The 16120-nt window shown below is 40.4% G+C and overlaps 1 protein-coding gene across 1 annotated transcript in view; it reads right to left on the reverse strand.

Annotated features, from left to right (window-relative positions):
• Habp4 (hyaluronan binding protein 4) overlaps positions 1-16120 on the reverse strand; it is a 31702-nt gene that overhangs the window by 15100 nt on the left and 482 nt on the right. Inside the window, exons 2-6 of the mRNA XM_010607652.2 lie at positions 15768-16026; positions 11744-11906; positions 6277-6456; positions 6017-6085; positions 2874-2957 (exon numbers count right to left, since the gene is read on the reverse strand). Of these exons, the coding sequence (XP_010605954.1) occupies positions 2874-2957; positions 6017-6085; positions 6277-6456; positions 11744-11906; positions 15768-16026 (755 nt within the window). The remainder of the gene's footprint in view (positions 1-2873; positions 2958-6016; positions 6086-6276; positions 6457-11743; positions 11907-15767; positions 16027-16120) is intronic.

Here is a 16120-nt window from a genome sequence, read left to right on the forward strand (position 1 = left end):
TTTTTTTTTTTTTTTTTTTTTTTTTTTGGTACCAGTGTTTGAACTCAGGAACTTGTACTTGCAAGGCAGGCAGCAGCACCACTGAGATAAATCCCCAGTCCTGGAGAAGCCAAGTTTCAAATCCAAGTTATTATCTATCCAAAGCCCACCCTAACTTTGTGCTGCCTTGAGATGCAGGAAGGGAGAGGGAGAGGTCAAGGTGGAGGAGTCAGGCACACAGAGACCACAGGTCTACTCAAACTCTATGCAATCAGAGAATGTAAGCTCCAGAGGCAAAACTCTAGCACCCAGATATCTGATGGGAGTGGTGGTGGTGGTGTACTCCACACAGCAGAAAATACAGCATACAGAAACTTTCACTGTTTAAGCACACACACATAGAAACCAGCTTTAATAACAAATTATTCACTGGAGTTATTTTGTGTTCATGCTTTCTCAACATTTTCATTGAGCTTTTTCAAATTAAAATAAGGGCCTTGTACACACACATACACAGATTCTGGTGATAGAACCCAAGGCCTTCAATATACCTTAGGCGAGTGCTCTACCTGTGAGCTACACCTGACTCCACAGTCCTGAAGAGACGTCTCAGTGTCTCAGTGCTCCCCATCGCTCTTCCCCACGAGAGAGAGCTGACCCCCTTTTAGACAGTTCTTAACAGCAAGTTCATTTAAATGAGGAGTAGGCCCAACCATCCAGTGCAGTCAATACCTGCTGGGCAGCTACAGGCAGGTGGTCTAAGCCCTGTACTGGTATGACAAGAGGAACATTATGTCCTCCTTCTTAAGTTGCCAACGGGTCAATAAAACTATTTCAGTGTGGCCACCCACAAGGCCATTCCTCGGCCCAGCACCTGCAGCTCTGAATGGGCGCCCTTCTTGCTGCTGTCAGCGGAGAGAGATGCTAACGCACACTCCACACACTGCAGACTGAGATGCTGACAGCTTCATCAGGCAGTACTGCATCCTCCTAGGTGACTTCAGAATGATATTATCTAATATTACGCATGTAACAGTATGGCCACAATTCTATAGGTCAGAATGATGTTAGTATTTGTTCTTTGCTATTTTACCTTGAATCAGCTGAATGGGTACAAATGTTTATTGGTTTAAAAAAAAAATAGAATGTGGGGCCAAGGATTTAGCTCAGTGGTGCCATTGCTGCCTTGCAAACGCAAGGTCCTGAGTTCCATTCCTGGTACAAAAAAAAAGAAAAGAAACGAATAGAATGTTTTCCTGAAGATGTCTAGTTAACTCATTTCCAAATTTATGTATCCATGAACCTAGTTCCTTAGTTAACCCACTGCCTAAGTGTTCTTATTAATGGTTAATTCTACTTCTCTAAACACATTGTTTAGTTGTTTTGAATAGCAAATTAACAGCTTTGTCAATCATCAATCATCGTGGCATTTTTACTCTTGCAATAAGTCACAATAACAGCAGATGTTTACACAGCACTAATAACATGCCAGGCACCATTCAGGTCTGTCTGTGTCTCTCTCTCAATCTTTCCAACAATCTTATGACACAGTTACTATATTATTCCCCCTTTACAGATGAAGAAAACTGAACCATTAAAGAAGAGATATTAAAAAACTTGCTGAAACGAGGAAGGGGTAGGTGCGGATTTGCGTACCGCACACCAGCTCAGAGTCTGGACTCTCCGCTGCTAGACACTCTAACTCTGGCAGCTGCAGGATGGGCAGGAATCCCACAGATGAAGGAAAAGAGGGTCAGTGGGAAGATGGAAAGGCAGGGAACCAGCATTTCTGAGAGTCTGGTGAGGTTTAGGGGCAGGAGCAGGCAAAAGGGATATTTCAGAGCATGAAAATAGGGGCCACAGGTGAACCCAGAGAAGGCAAATGGACCAACCTTGAAGGTCCTGCAAGGGCCCTACAGGAGGCCATAGGGGTCAATAAGAATGTCAGTGTAAGGACCACTTTGGTATAGAAGGTAAATCCAGGAAGACTTGTGGAAGAAACAGTCCGGTGACCACAGTTGGTTAGTAGAGATGATGCTAGTTAGTAGAGAGGGTGGACTTGTAAGGAGCACAGGTCACCAGGGCAGGGTGGAGTGAAATTCAAGGAGGAAGCAGGTCAAGAAGGCAGTTCCAAGGACGACTTCTAGATTTCTGATTTGTGCAGTTGGCTGGGTGGCAATGTTATTCCACCTAACAAGGTCCAGAGGTTTTTGGAAGAAATGATAAGCTCAATACAGGACACAGTGATCACAATGAGGATTTGGATGGCATGGGAGGATGGCAGACACACAGACCTGGGGCTCCTAGTGAAGGATGAACCCAGAGATATATATTCTGGAGTCAGCATACATAAGACTATTTAAGCCATAAGGGTGCATAAGATTCTATAAAGAGACTCTGAGAAAGAGAAGAGGCTTGAGGCAGTCCTAAAGAACTGGATATATGTTTTGTTTTGTTTTGTGTACCGGAGATCAAACTCAGGACCTTGTGGTTGTGAGGCAGGCAGTGGCACCACTGAGCTAAATCCCTGGCCCAAGAACTGGATATTTAAAAGATCAGAAATGCAGGGATAAGTGTACAGTTTCCACTAACAGGCAGAAGAAAAACCAGCAGAGTATTGTGATCACAGAACTTACAAAAATGAGTGTACGAAGAAATTGATCAAAGCAAATGCAGGGCTGAGGAACAGCTGCTGACAGAAAGGCTATAGTTAGTGGATAGAATATTGAATTTAACCCATTATCATTAAAAATCATTCATTAGATTAAGCTCCTTACTTTGCTCATGAGTCACAGGTAAAAAAGAGCAGCCCTCTATGATATGACAAAGGACTAAGCATTTAAAAATAAGAAAAAGACCCACAACCCCGAGGGGAATGTGGATGTGACCCCTACTTGGCTGGAGAGTCCTCCTCTAGGGCACCCTGGGCCTCCTCCATCGCCGGGGTCTCTTCCATTAGGGCAATCATCTCCAAGTCGCTGGAAAACAGAAAGAGCCTCTCCAGTCATACAGTGTGCACACACTGATGTTCTAAAAACACACTCATGTCCTTTCTTTCAAGGAACTATGTATACCCACATCAAAATCAGAATAGGAAAAAGTCTTGAGTTGCTTGTCCATAAAAAACATTTCTGAAAATGCTAAAAGCTTCTGAGTAAGTTTCCACAAATGATCTACTATTAAGAACGGATTAAAAGATCAAAAAAAATACTTAACACTCTTACTATCCTGAAGATTCCAACTAGTAAAAAAGAAGCCAGCAATATTCTCAAACTATCAATGTTAAACGATTTGTTAAAAATAAGACTGTACCATACCAATCTCTTAGAAAATGGTAGTAAGGTGGAACCAGAACCCACAAAAATAAACATGGATGATTACAACAAACTGGCCATACTTGGCTCTGAGACACTGATGTAAATGCTGTCACACACAGTACCCAAACACACATAAGTACAGAATAACTTGAATTTCAATTCACAAGATCTTAATTTTTCCATTTTATATTAACATTAATCCTATCTGAACATTAAAAAAAAGTCTTAGCAAAAGAAACTTCACTTTTAGTAGCTGCTAAAATTAGTCAATTCTGGAAATGGTTCCATCACATCAGCCTGAAAGCATCTTGTCCTAATTCTGGTTATTGCTGTGAGTGTTTCAAATAGTCGCCCCTCCCCACAGCAAACCTCATGCCCCTTTGTTGTACTCACCTCCACTTTCCCTAATGGAGAAGAGTACATAGCTACACCACACTGCATTATTTTAATGTCAAGTCAAAAATTATTATTACCACCTAAGAGAAGGACTTTGTAATTCATAAAACCAATCCAAAATGAGGGCCCAGCATGGTGGCACATGCCTGTAATCCTAGCACAGAGCAGCCAGAGCTACAAAGTGAGTTCAAAGCCAGTCTGAACTACATAGTGAGACCCTGTTTCAAAACAACAAACATCAAAATGAGGACCACGGGAGATGTGACATTTCAGCACAGCACCTGGCAGCCCTCCAGGAGCACACTGGTCATGTCTTCCACACAAGGGAACAGTTGGAGACAAAGTGATTTTAAGGTAGTACATTGTGTAAGAGTGAATCAAGTAATTTAGATGGTGCCTGTACTGTATTACTTTTCTTTCTTTCTTTCTTTCTCTTTTACATACTAGGAATTGAACCCAGAACCTTTGCACCAAGCGAATTTTATTATTTAATTTCAGACAAGGTCTCAAGTTGGTCAGACTGGGCTCCAACTTGTGATCCTCCTGCTTCAGCCTCCCAGAGGGCTGGGATTATAGGAGGGCTGGCTTTTAAAGACATACTATGAAAGTAAATTTAAGATTTGTAAAGGAGGCCAGAGATTTAGCTCAGTGGTTCTGCTGCCTGCCTCGCAAGTGCAAGGACCCGAGTTTGATCCCCAGTACCAAAACAAAAAACAAAAAACAAACAAAACAAAACAAAAAAAAGATTTGTAAAGGAAAAAATGGAAACAAAGTCTTTGTACATAGAGAAAGGTGAAGAGGGTGAAGGGAGGGCAGGGGTATGGGGAAAAAATAAGAATTTAAAGATTAAAGACATTATATGAAAGTAAATTTAAGATTTGTAAAGGAGGCCAGAGATTTAGCTCAGTGGTTCTGCTGCCTGCCTCGCAAGTGCAAGGACCCGAGTTTGATCCCCAGTACCAAAACAAAAAACAAAAAACAAACAAAACAAAACAAAAAAAAGATTTGTAAAGGAAAAAATGGAAACAAAGTCTTTGTACATAGAGAAAGGTGAAGAGGGTGAAGGGAGGGCAGGGGTATGGGGAAAAAATAAGAACCAAGACATCTCATGTAAAGGTACAAGATCCCAATGATAAATGTAACTGTATTGCTTGCTTTAAATGTACCAATAAACTTAATGGGGAAAAAAAAAGATTTGTCATCAAGATCCTATAGGAGCTAAGATTTGGAAACATTCAATAATTTTCTCTTCAAGAATACAGATAAGGGCCGGGGACTCAGCTCAGTGGTTCCACCACCTGCCTTGCAAGGACCCCAGTACCAAAAAAAGAATACAGATTAGCCAGGAGAAGTGGCTGACAGATACCTGCAATTCCAGCACTCTGGGAGGCAGGAGGATTACAAGTTTAAGATCAGGTGGGGCAACTTAATGAGACATCATCTCAAAATAAAAAAAGGAACTGGGGATTTAGCTCAGTGCAAAGATCCTAAATTCAATCCTCCAGTACCACAAAGAAAAGAATACTACCACTAATGAGCAATGACAGACAGTACATCTAATGTTACATTTTGGTATTATTTTATACATTTGTTTTTTAGGAGGGCAATTTAAGAAAAAATAAGCTTATTTATAAACTTGTGTTCTTCAAAAGAAGAATAGAAGACCAGACCTCCTTAAGCCTTCACTTTTGTGGAGAACTGCTCCTTCACTACTGGCAATGCCTGGCCCTCTTCCTCAGCAGACACCAGGAAGGCACAGTAACAGCAGCACCAAGGACCAATTCTAACTGGTAAAACCAGCTGATCACACAGAGCAGGGTACCAGGTAGACTTGGACAAACACCTAATTAGAGCCTCAGGTGACACCAGTCATTGAGCATCCATCTGCAAATGGATGCAAATATCAAGATGCAACATTGAGGATCTACAAGAATTGTGGAAAGTCAAAGAAAAATGTAAATACACAAGAATTATATACAATAAATAAATATACAAAAATGCTTCTGAGGCATGTATGAATACACAGTGCCATATATGTGGGGCATTAGCAAATCCATGATCAGCTGCCACAAATGTGATAAAGAAACCTTTAGAAAAGCAGTTTCAAATCAAAATGCAACACAGCAAATCCTTCTTAAAAAGTTACCTCCTGGTTCAATTCAAGGTCTTTCCACCAAACAATAACAAAAAGATGTCACTAAACCAAAGCTCCAAATCAAGGACATGCCAAGTATAAAGTACAATACAGAGACATCATTTTCAAAACCTAAAATACAGAGATTTCCACTTAATCACAGGTTCTCAGTGGGTACTTGTGAACTTACCTGATGTCTTTTCCTGACCCCCAGGTGCGAACTCCACACCCACCTATATTGTCCTCAGGTCTGAATGCTCTGGAGGAAGAAAGAATATTCCCTTAAAGTGGAAGCTGCTCTACAAACTCAAAATCAGAAGATCATACATCCTGCCTCAAAATCAGCATCCAATGAGAAAAACAGTATGCTACCACAAAGTTAAATAAATATTAACATAAATAAGATTCAGATCATGTATTAATAAGAACAGCATTTACAAAGAAACTTACATTTTATCATTCCCACTATATCTTTCAAAATCTCGCTTCCCTCTTGGGTCAAAAGTGTCGAAAGCTCTGTTCCAGGGCCCACCTCCGCCTCGGCCTCGGCCTCGGCCTCGGCCTCGCAGGCCCCTTCTTGGGCCTCCACGGCCTCTGGGTGTTCGGATTCGATCAAACTTGTCAATTAGTCTGGGGGGAGTATAATAAAAAGTGCTGAGCTGGATTAAAGGTCCAAAGCCTTTTCTGAGAAAAAAAAAGTCTAGAAGGACATAATAATTACAGCTTTAGTATACTGGAAAGAATGGTAGCTCGAACAATAAATAAACTGAAGCAGAGTCAGCAGGTGACTTGCCCAAGGTCACACAGTTACTCAGCAGGGGAAAGAGCTTAGGTCCTAGACAGGACTTGTACTGACCTGAGCAGATCTGGTTTCCCACTTGTAAAGTGTAGGTGTTAACCAGAGACACTACACATAAGGTTCATTCCTATCCTAAAACTAAATCTTTGATTTGGAATGTTTCATACATTAGGAAAAATGTTAAACTTCAAACTATAACCCCTCCCAAATCTTTCTCTCGCAAGCACACAGTTTGTGACCTCTGAGACTGAAAACATTAATGTGCTGCAAGCTGACTTCCACCCTAGGACCCCCCAAACTTCAAGGGCAATGAAGCCCTCTGCTAAAACTGACAGCAACTTTTGTCTTTCTGGTGCCTGACCTCTCCACATCATTTAGTACCGCTAACCACTGATTTTCCTCTGACCTTTTGGGATTCTTTTTCCCTATCGGTCCCTAAAAATTATTTTTGAAATAGATAATACACAAACATGGTACAAGATACAACCCCAACCCCACTTCTCAGAGGCAGCTACTTCCAAATTCACATGCAGGGAGGGGGTGCACCCTTACCTCCTGCATGGAACTAGGTCCAACAGACCTAGCTCTACAGAGCTTTTCAGATTCTCTTTGGTCTTTACCTGTGCCAGCCTTCCTGCTCCCTCTGCCCTGCACTTGTTCTCTTGTCTCTGCTAATCTACTTAGCCCACGTCTCTCCTTTAGCCTCTCTCTGACTTTGGGCTACAAATCCAGTGCCTTCCTGGACATCTTCACTCAGACAACTCTGGGCCTGGCAAATACATAACAAATACTGACACGCCCACCCCCCACCCATCCTTGGTTCCTTTTGTGGTCCCTAAGGCATGTTATGAAGCTACTTCTCCCTTGTCCCCTGTGCAGCCAGAATGCAGGTCCAGGGTGTGACTGCCACCCACTCTCCAGCCCTGTCTCTGGTCACCACCACTCTTCCTGAGAATGTTTTATCAGATTCTCAGCTCCTAGAGAAAGGACCATGTCCTCATCCATTTACTCCTAGTTTAATAAGACAATTAAAAAATGTGTCAAGGCTTCTAAAGCATTTAAAGCAACAACAAACAAATTACTTATTTAATAGCTGTCATGGCATCAAGAAATCAAGTGGCATTAGCAGCTCAAATACTAGCACCAGAGGGGATGCCCCAGCCTATGTCATGGTCAAGCACATTACTTACAAAACTCATCATTTTCTTTACTCAAAAATACGAAGGAAAGAAATACAGAAGTACTGATAATTATTTTTGTGCCAGTCTCCTATGAGAAACACTATCTTAAGTTCTCCAAGTTAGCTTTTCTGTCTCCCACTTACTCCAACTAACAAAAATCATATTTTCAAATATCTTTATGAAATTTGATTCTAAACTATAGTTAAAATATTCTAAAGGAAGTTTTAAAACAATAAAAAGTAAGAGTAAACCCTTAACCAGGAAGCTAAACAGCACAATAAAAGAAAAAAGTCTACTCAAAAATTTAGATGAAATGAGGGAAGGGGAATAAAATTATAAAGATGAGATATATACCAATTCCCAAAACAAATGTAATTATTATAAAGATATACTAATAAAAAAAAAAAGAGAAGAAAAGAAAAACATATATGGAACATAATGTCACAGTGAAAATCCGGTCTAAATGTACAGAAATTTAGATCAGATACCAAAAAAGTACCAAATTCTTTTAAAATACAATAGCGATTGAAACCAAGCCTAAAAACAGCCCTGTGTGTTCTGGCACATTTTCATCCCCGAAACCATTTTTCTTTATTTCACAGTCTTTATCCCCCAATTAAATACATCCATAATCACTTTTCTTTTTTTTCTTCTGTTTTTTGTTTTGTTCTTTTTGGTACCTGGGATAGAACTCAGGCCTTTGTGCTTGTGAGGCAGGCAATGGAACCACTGAGCTAAATCCCCGGCCCTTTTTCTTTTCTTCTGGTATCAGGGATCAAACTTGACCTTGCACTTGTAAGGCAAGTGCAGTGCCACTTAGCTAAATCCCCAGTCATTTCCTTTTCTTTCTTTCTTTCTTTCTTTCTTTCTTTCTTTCTTTCCTTTCTTTCTTTCTTTCTTTCTTTCTTTCTTTCTTTCTTTCTTTCTTTCTTTCTTTCTTTCTTCTTTCCTTTCCTTTCTTTCTTTCTCTCTCTCTCTCTCTTTCTTTTCTTTGAGACAGGGTCTCACTATGTAGTTTAGGCTGGTCTTAAACTTACTATGTAGCAGGCTAACTTGTGGTGATCCTCCTGCTTCAGCCTCTTGAGTGTTAGGATTATAGGTATAAACCACCATGCCCAGTTCTTACAAACAGTTCTTTATAATCATTGTATCATAAAGTTTATCTTCTTTTCATAAAGGTTGGTAAAGACAGAAATCCTGTACATTTAAGAAGATCTGTGCCAAACTCATAAGCAAAAGGAAGAAAAACAACATTTGAGCCAAGCATTTTGTTTTGCATACCTATAACTCACTGTCTTGCAACAATCCTACTGCCACAGTTTGAATGTGGAGGTCTCTCAAAGGCCCATGTATTATAAACTTGGTCCCCAGCCCATAGCACTAATGGGAGGTAGTGAAATCTAAGGATTGGGACCTACTAGAAGGTTCTGGGTCACTGGGGCATGTACTTGAGAGCAGGGTGGGACTCTGGTCTCTATAAACAGTCTTCCTCTACCACACACTTCAGTATGATGTGCTTGCTGCCTTGCTCAAGTTCAAAAGCCACAGGGCCACTGGGCCTCCAAAGCCCTAACAACAATAGTTGAATGGTCTGTGTGGTGTAGCTGTTATCTGGGCCTCAGATAGTAGGAGTCAAGCCCAGTGCCATCTGGGCTCTTCTTCTAAAGGAAAACGTGTCTGGCCTGGGTGGGGTGAAACTTCAGGTCCGTTGGCTGTGACGAGAATTCACACTGCTGACCCTTCCAGTGTTTGCTATCTGTGAGTATAAACTGAAGACTAAATTCAGATAATCGTTCAAGATTACGGACAGTCTACAATTCTGTTCAATAAACGTACCAAAGAAATTTAAGACTATTTTTCAACCAAATAAGCAAAAATTGAACTTTGACTTATTACATTCAAATCTGAACATAATGTGCTGAAAATGCTCTCAAAGACTGTCATCAAGCAAAGGACAGAAACAAAGGTAGTGATTTATCACTATGTCATAGCTTTCCTGCACCTCAGTTTTTGTTTTCACACTACATGCATCCATCCAACCCTGTACCAAAGCACAGAAAGATTTGGGCACATGACATCCACCCGGAGCCACTGCTGTATGGTTCTAAATACAATGCAACTCTGAGGACTCTATCTAGGAGATGCCACTGGGTATCACAAGCTGCTCACCAGGTAATATTGATAAAACAAAAAAACAGGGAGCTGAGCAAAGGTCCAACACTAAGAACATGGTTACATTATGATACATCTACAGAAAACATTATAATGAAGCCATTAAAAATGCTGACCAAATATTGTTAATGACATGGAAAAAGTTTATGCTACATCAAGAGGAAAAGAAAGAATATAAAATACTCAGTGCAATTTGCATTATCATCTGGTCAAAGCAGATCAATACATTTTAAATAAAAAAGGAAGAATATAGGCCATAGTATGGAGAATAATCAGATGGTAAGACTGGGAGTTTTGTCAGGTATGGTGGCGCTCACCTGAAATCCCAGTATTTGGGAGACTAAGAGGATGACCGCCATGAGTTCAAGGCCAGCCTGGGTTATACAGTGATTTTGAGGCCAGCCTGGACTACATGGCTAGACTCTGTCTCAAAACAAACAAACAAAATTTTAAAAAAACATTGGCAGTTTTATCCTCCTTTATAACTTCATAATTTGTCAATTTGTCTATAGTGACTATTATTTCTTTAAAGATCTTATAAACTTCCATTATCAGAAGAATATTTGATAAGAAACCAAAGAAAATAACTTCTAATATCACAGGAGTTATTTAAAAATTCAAATTTCCTTGAAAGTAAGAATTCTTGAGCTGGGTGTGGTGGTGCATGCTTATAATCTCAGCACTTGGGAGCCTGAGGCAGGAGGATTGCTGAGAGATCCAGGCCTGCCTGGACTACAGAGAGTTTAAGGCCAGCCTGAACTACATAGTGAGACCCTGCTTCAAAACACAAAACAAAAAACCAAAACAAAACAAAACAAATGATGCACTAAGAAGAGGATATTGCTTTTGCAGTGTTCCTGTTGAACTGCAAAGCCTCATTTCATGAAGACACATCAGACACACTCAGATTCCGGGGTGTGACATAACTGGCCCACACTTTTTATAAATGTCAAATTCATTAAAAAAAAGGAAGACTCCAAATTAAATTAAAGACAACATATAAGGCACATTCCTGTATTGGATCCTGAACCAGAAGTAAGCCTCTCTTTTGCTAAAAGGGTATCATTAAGACAATCGGTGAAATGTAAGCAAACATGTAGTTTACAAAATTTAGAGAATTAGATCATGGTATTTTATTGTTGTTCATGAGTTTGATCATTGTACCATGTTTTCAGGAAACACATATAAAGTATTAAGGGACAAAGAAACATTTGTAGGCCTTACTCTCAAATGACAGGCTTGAATTTGTTTTTTGTTTTTTGTTTTTTTTTTTGGTACTGCGGATTGAACTTGGGTCCTTGTGCTTGTGAAGCAGGCAGCAGAACCACTGAGCTAAATCCCTGGCCTGACAGGCTTGAATTAGTAAAGTAAAATCAAAATTATATCCTTAACCCAAAAATAACTTCCTAACCTAGAACTTTCAAAGAAATTTTATCTACTCTTGTGTAATGTTTTCATGAATGCTTTTCATCATTACCAAAAACTTTATTTTTTATTTTTTGCAGTGCTAGGGTTGGAACCCAGGGCCTCATGCACACCATGCAAGCATTCTACCTACTGAGCTGGGCTCCTGCCCTCAATTCATTTTTAATTATTTCCTGTACTGAGATAGAAGGTTAACTATGATATAATAAAGATCCTTCCTATATCATGTAAGGTAATATAATTTGCCACCATTCCCAGGCCTATGATATGAACAGATCAGAATGTTCACTTCCTGCAAACCTTTTGATATCCTGCATTCTCTGAGAATGGCAGTACATACTTTTCATCTGTGCACTTCTCAGCTGTGAAGTCCGCCTGTTGCTCGGTCTCACAGGGTCGATATTCCCTGTAGGATCGACGTTCTGTTCTGTCCTGTGTCACTTCTGTCCCTTGGCTGTCATTCCATCCTTGTACCTCCCCTCTTCTAGGAGGACGCCCCTGGCCTGCTGGCAGAAAGAAAGCAGAGAGCTGGACACAACCTCCACAAAAGCAGTGTAAAACTTCACAAGTACTTTTAAGTTTCATTTTTCTAGATCACTAGAAAATTTGAGAAGTCAAGGAAAATTTCAGAGAAAAGTTGCACATATAACCACCTAGAGTCAACCATTTTTAAATGAAGCTTTTACTATTAAATCCCTTCCTCCTAAATGTCTTAGAAAATAAATTTAAACTAAGATTTTAAAACTTACAAGCTACTCTATAAATAACAGGTATCCGGAAATAACTCTGAAACAGCTATGGATACATTTTGCTAAATAAGTTACTTTTCACAGGAGAAACTTTACCAAACATGGTTATAAATCCTCTTCAGAAAATTAAAGGAGAAATTCGTTGCATTTCAGATTACTTTCACAATCCCAACTGCATATAAAGGCTGGCTATGGGGTGGGGATGTGGTTCAGTGGCACTGCACCTGCCTGGCGAGCCCAAGGCCCTGAGTTTGATCCCCAGTACTGAAAGAAAACAATGGGGGGTGGTGACTAAGGTTATCCATTGGCTACTAAGGTTTTCGTTTTAAAATAGTTTGTCATGTATATCTTTATTTTAAAAACAGACTTTCTTGCTGTTTGATGAGATTTATGTATTTGGGATCATACTTCTGAACTGTGATCCCAAACTGGTATATTCCAACTCACTCGAGACCCAGTCAGTACCCAGTCTGCCTCTCCTTTATCACTGAGACTTTAGAAACCAGCAGAGGCAGGAACAAGGTGCTGGGGCTACTCTAGTCTTTTCCTCTCTCCTTCCTCCTTTGCTACTCCCATCTAGTTTTGATGCTTTAAATTTTTTATACTGTTTGAGTTAATAACTTGGTATTTTGTGGAGAACTTTGTTACTTCTTAAATCATCTCCTAAAAATGTTATGGAGAGCCCAAGGCCTTTACACTGAGCTACATCCCCAGCTCGATTTTTGAGTCAGGGTCTAAGCTGCTAAATTGCCCAGACTGGGCTTGAATTTGAGATCCCCCTGCCTCAGCCTGCCAGACTGCTGGGATTATAGGCATGCACTGCCACTCTGTTTGCTTCAGTATTTGTTATAAATTATTCTTCACATTGGCTGTATAGCTAAAAATGTTAAATTTATTCATTAATGAATGTTTTAAATTGCTAGATTACTATGAGACATACACATGACTTTTAAGAAATATGTATGTCTATGCATATTTCTACTTTACCATTTAATATCTTTTGTCTACACTTTATAGTCTGGGTAAATATTAATTAGCCTCATTTTTTGTTTTGTTTTGCTTTTTGAGACAGGGTCTCACTATGTAGTTGAGACTGACCTGGAACTCACTATGTAGCTCAGGCTGGTCTCGAACTCACAGGGATCCTCCTGCCTCAGCCTCCCAAGTGCTGGGATTACAGGCGTGAGCCACCACACCCGGCCCAACTGGCCTCATTTTAAAGTGAATGTATATGTCTGTTATATAACTAAAAAAACTGTGCAATTTGTTACCTTTAATATGAATTTTTTTGGGGGGTACTGGGGATCAAACTTGGGACTTTGTGCTTGTGAGGCAGGCAACGGAACCTCTGAGCTAAATCCCGGGCCTTATTATCTTTAATATAGGTACTTCCCTTAGTATGAAATTAAAAGTTGATCAATAGACCTAAGAACAATTTGCTATGGTTTTTAATATCCTATAACCTAGAAACATTTAGGTCCAATGTGCATCCACTCTAGGGTGAGGTCACAATCTATGCTTGTATGTGACATGGTTAGGGCACAAGAAAGATGTCATCATATACAGAGCACTATGCTTTTATTGCAGAAACATATTACCAGGGGACCAAAACTGGAAGAGGTTTTTGAAATACATGGCAGAAAAATGCCATTTTAAAAATTAACTACCTAGTAAGTACAAAATTATTAACAGACCATAACATAAGTTACCATGACATTTGTTAGAAGTAATAATGCTTTTCAATATTTTTCTCTCAGTGTGAAGAGCAGTTTTAGAACAGCTTCAGATTTCCTATATGCAAGTTTTAAAAAACTTTTAGTGTCTCCTTTCAAATACAGAATTACACATCCCATTTTCTTTCTGCAGCCTAAGTTATTTTTAAACTATCAATTAAATTTGAAATTCACCATTCAAAACTTAAAATATGACATTACACACTTTTTAGTAAAGTCTCTTCCAAAATTTCTGGGTATAAATTGGTAACTGGTAAATACAACTGGCTACTTATTAGGATAATAAATATCTTGCAAACACATCAGGGTTCCTATAAAACTCCCCAAAACAAAGGTAATCAGTGACTCCCTCCTCGCAACATTTAGTTCTACTAGAACCTGGCTTGTTCTGCGCTGGGTCAGCAGCTCCTAGTAGCAATCTACACACTGCATCTCACCAGCTCTTTCCAATAAAAGGCTGGCAAATGAAGCTTGACCATGTATCTAAACTTAGTTCACAGAAGAAACAATACACAACAAAACTTACAGTAGGAATTCTTACTTAAAAACAAAAAAAAGCCGAGCTTTAGCTCAAGGACCTTAGTTCTGAAAGGGCAGGAAAGCAAAGTTCAAACACTGTCTGGTAAGTCAAGAATAAATTTATTGGGCAAGGTTCCGCAAAGGGCCATGGATTTCATTAGACACAAGCTCAGGACGTGAAAAACCTACTTTTTCATGAAGAAATCTTGCCATTTTCATATTTTTGGGGATTGTTTAAAATCATGTGCGAAGTTTATCTACACTAATCTTTCACGTACAATATTCAAATTAAAGATTTTGAGGGTAGTACAAGTACAAGCCTTCATACCAATTAGCACTAACAAAATCTTGAAAGTTGTTTCCTAATTCCCATCATGATAAATGTAGTACGGTACAGTAACTACATGAATGGAATTAATGAGATCTTTGCTCCTGAAATTGCACATACTTGAAAAGGAGCTACAATAATAAAGTTTCCATTCCAACTACAAAATCAGTTAAAGATCTTTAACATGCATCTCAAAAGCCAGATTGCCAAGATGGAACAACTAATGGAAAGAAACGTTGTAAGCATACTAGATTGCAAAGTGAAGTGAGCGAGGTAGGCTGCACCCCAGTTTATATCATTTAAGTTTACGAAGAAATAGCACTGTACACTTATGTAATACATTTATGCATATAATGCGGGCCTACACTAGGAAAATTAGGGGTCTCCATTTAACACATATTTTGTTTTTTTGTTTTCTTAACCAAAACGTATTTAAAAAGGGTAAAAATCAGATTAACACTCCTAACTTCAGTCTCACACTCTCCTAAAAGTCTATTTTCATTTGTTAAAAAAATTAATAGAGAGTTAAAGTTTAGTCATTCTCAATGCTTTTACTTCCATTTTATCATTTAAGAGAACAACAACTCAAAGTGTTCTCACCTGTTTAAATAGGGTCATACCGCTGCTGGGATATCCAATAATTAAAACAATTTCCAACATTTTTATGTTCTGACTCTCAAGCGACGTCTCTGGACTTTTCACAAATAAAAAGTAAACATAACCTAGTCAAAGGCCCCGTGGAAACTATGGGGCATTCTCTCCCGGTCGGAATGCAGTTTTTAAATCAGGCCAGAAACAAGCCACTACAGCCCCACTGGCTACCCCGGCCAGCATTGGCTGGAGCAGCCACACTGCACATCCTAGTCGGAGTCCTCTTCCTGCCATTCTGGGTTGCTGCACCAGGCTGTGCGCTGACCTCCCTGCTAACCTAGGGGCAGAAGTAGGCGCAAGCTCTGCGTGGCAGGTCAGCCACGCTTTCCTACAGCAGCTCGAGTGAATAACAAGTCTCACACTCTGTCCACACAGCACGCTGACCTGCGAGTTGAAGTGTGGGTCTGGGTGGGAGGGCTGCAGGGGGCCTCATGTCACAGGCCGCCCCCTCTCCGTCCTCCACTGGGTCCGCAATCGCCTCCCGACCAGCATCCCACGGAGGCCGGGGGTGGGGCGGGGAGGCTCCTGCTGGGTCAGCACGACCCTGGTCTTCGCACCAAAGACCTCCCTCCACTCTGACCAACTCTGGGGGTCCACACCCCGGAAGGGCCTGGGGAACCCCCGTGTGTACCCCGTCCCCGAGGGATCACCCCACTCGTCCCTGCGGCCGAGGCAGGGAGATCTCCGTACCCGGCTGTGGTGGTGGCGGGGCCCCCCTGGGACTCCCTGGGGCTGCG

The sequence above is a fragment of the Fukomys damarensis genome, unplaced genomic scaffold (assembly GCF_012274545.1).
Source record: "Fukomys damarensis isolate Sample0158 unplaced genomic scaffold, DMR_v1.0_HiC HiC_scaffold_27, whole genome shotgun sequence".
NCBI classification, from domain to species: Eukaryota; Metazoa; Chordata; class Mammalia; order Rodentia; family Bathyergidae; genus Fukomys; species Fukomys damarensis.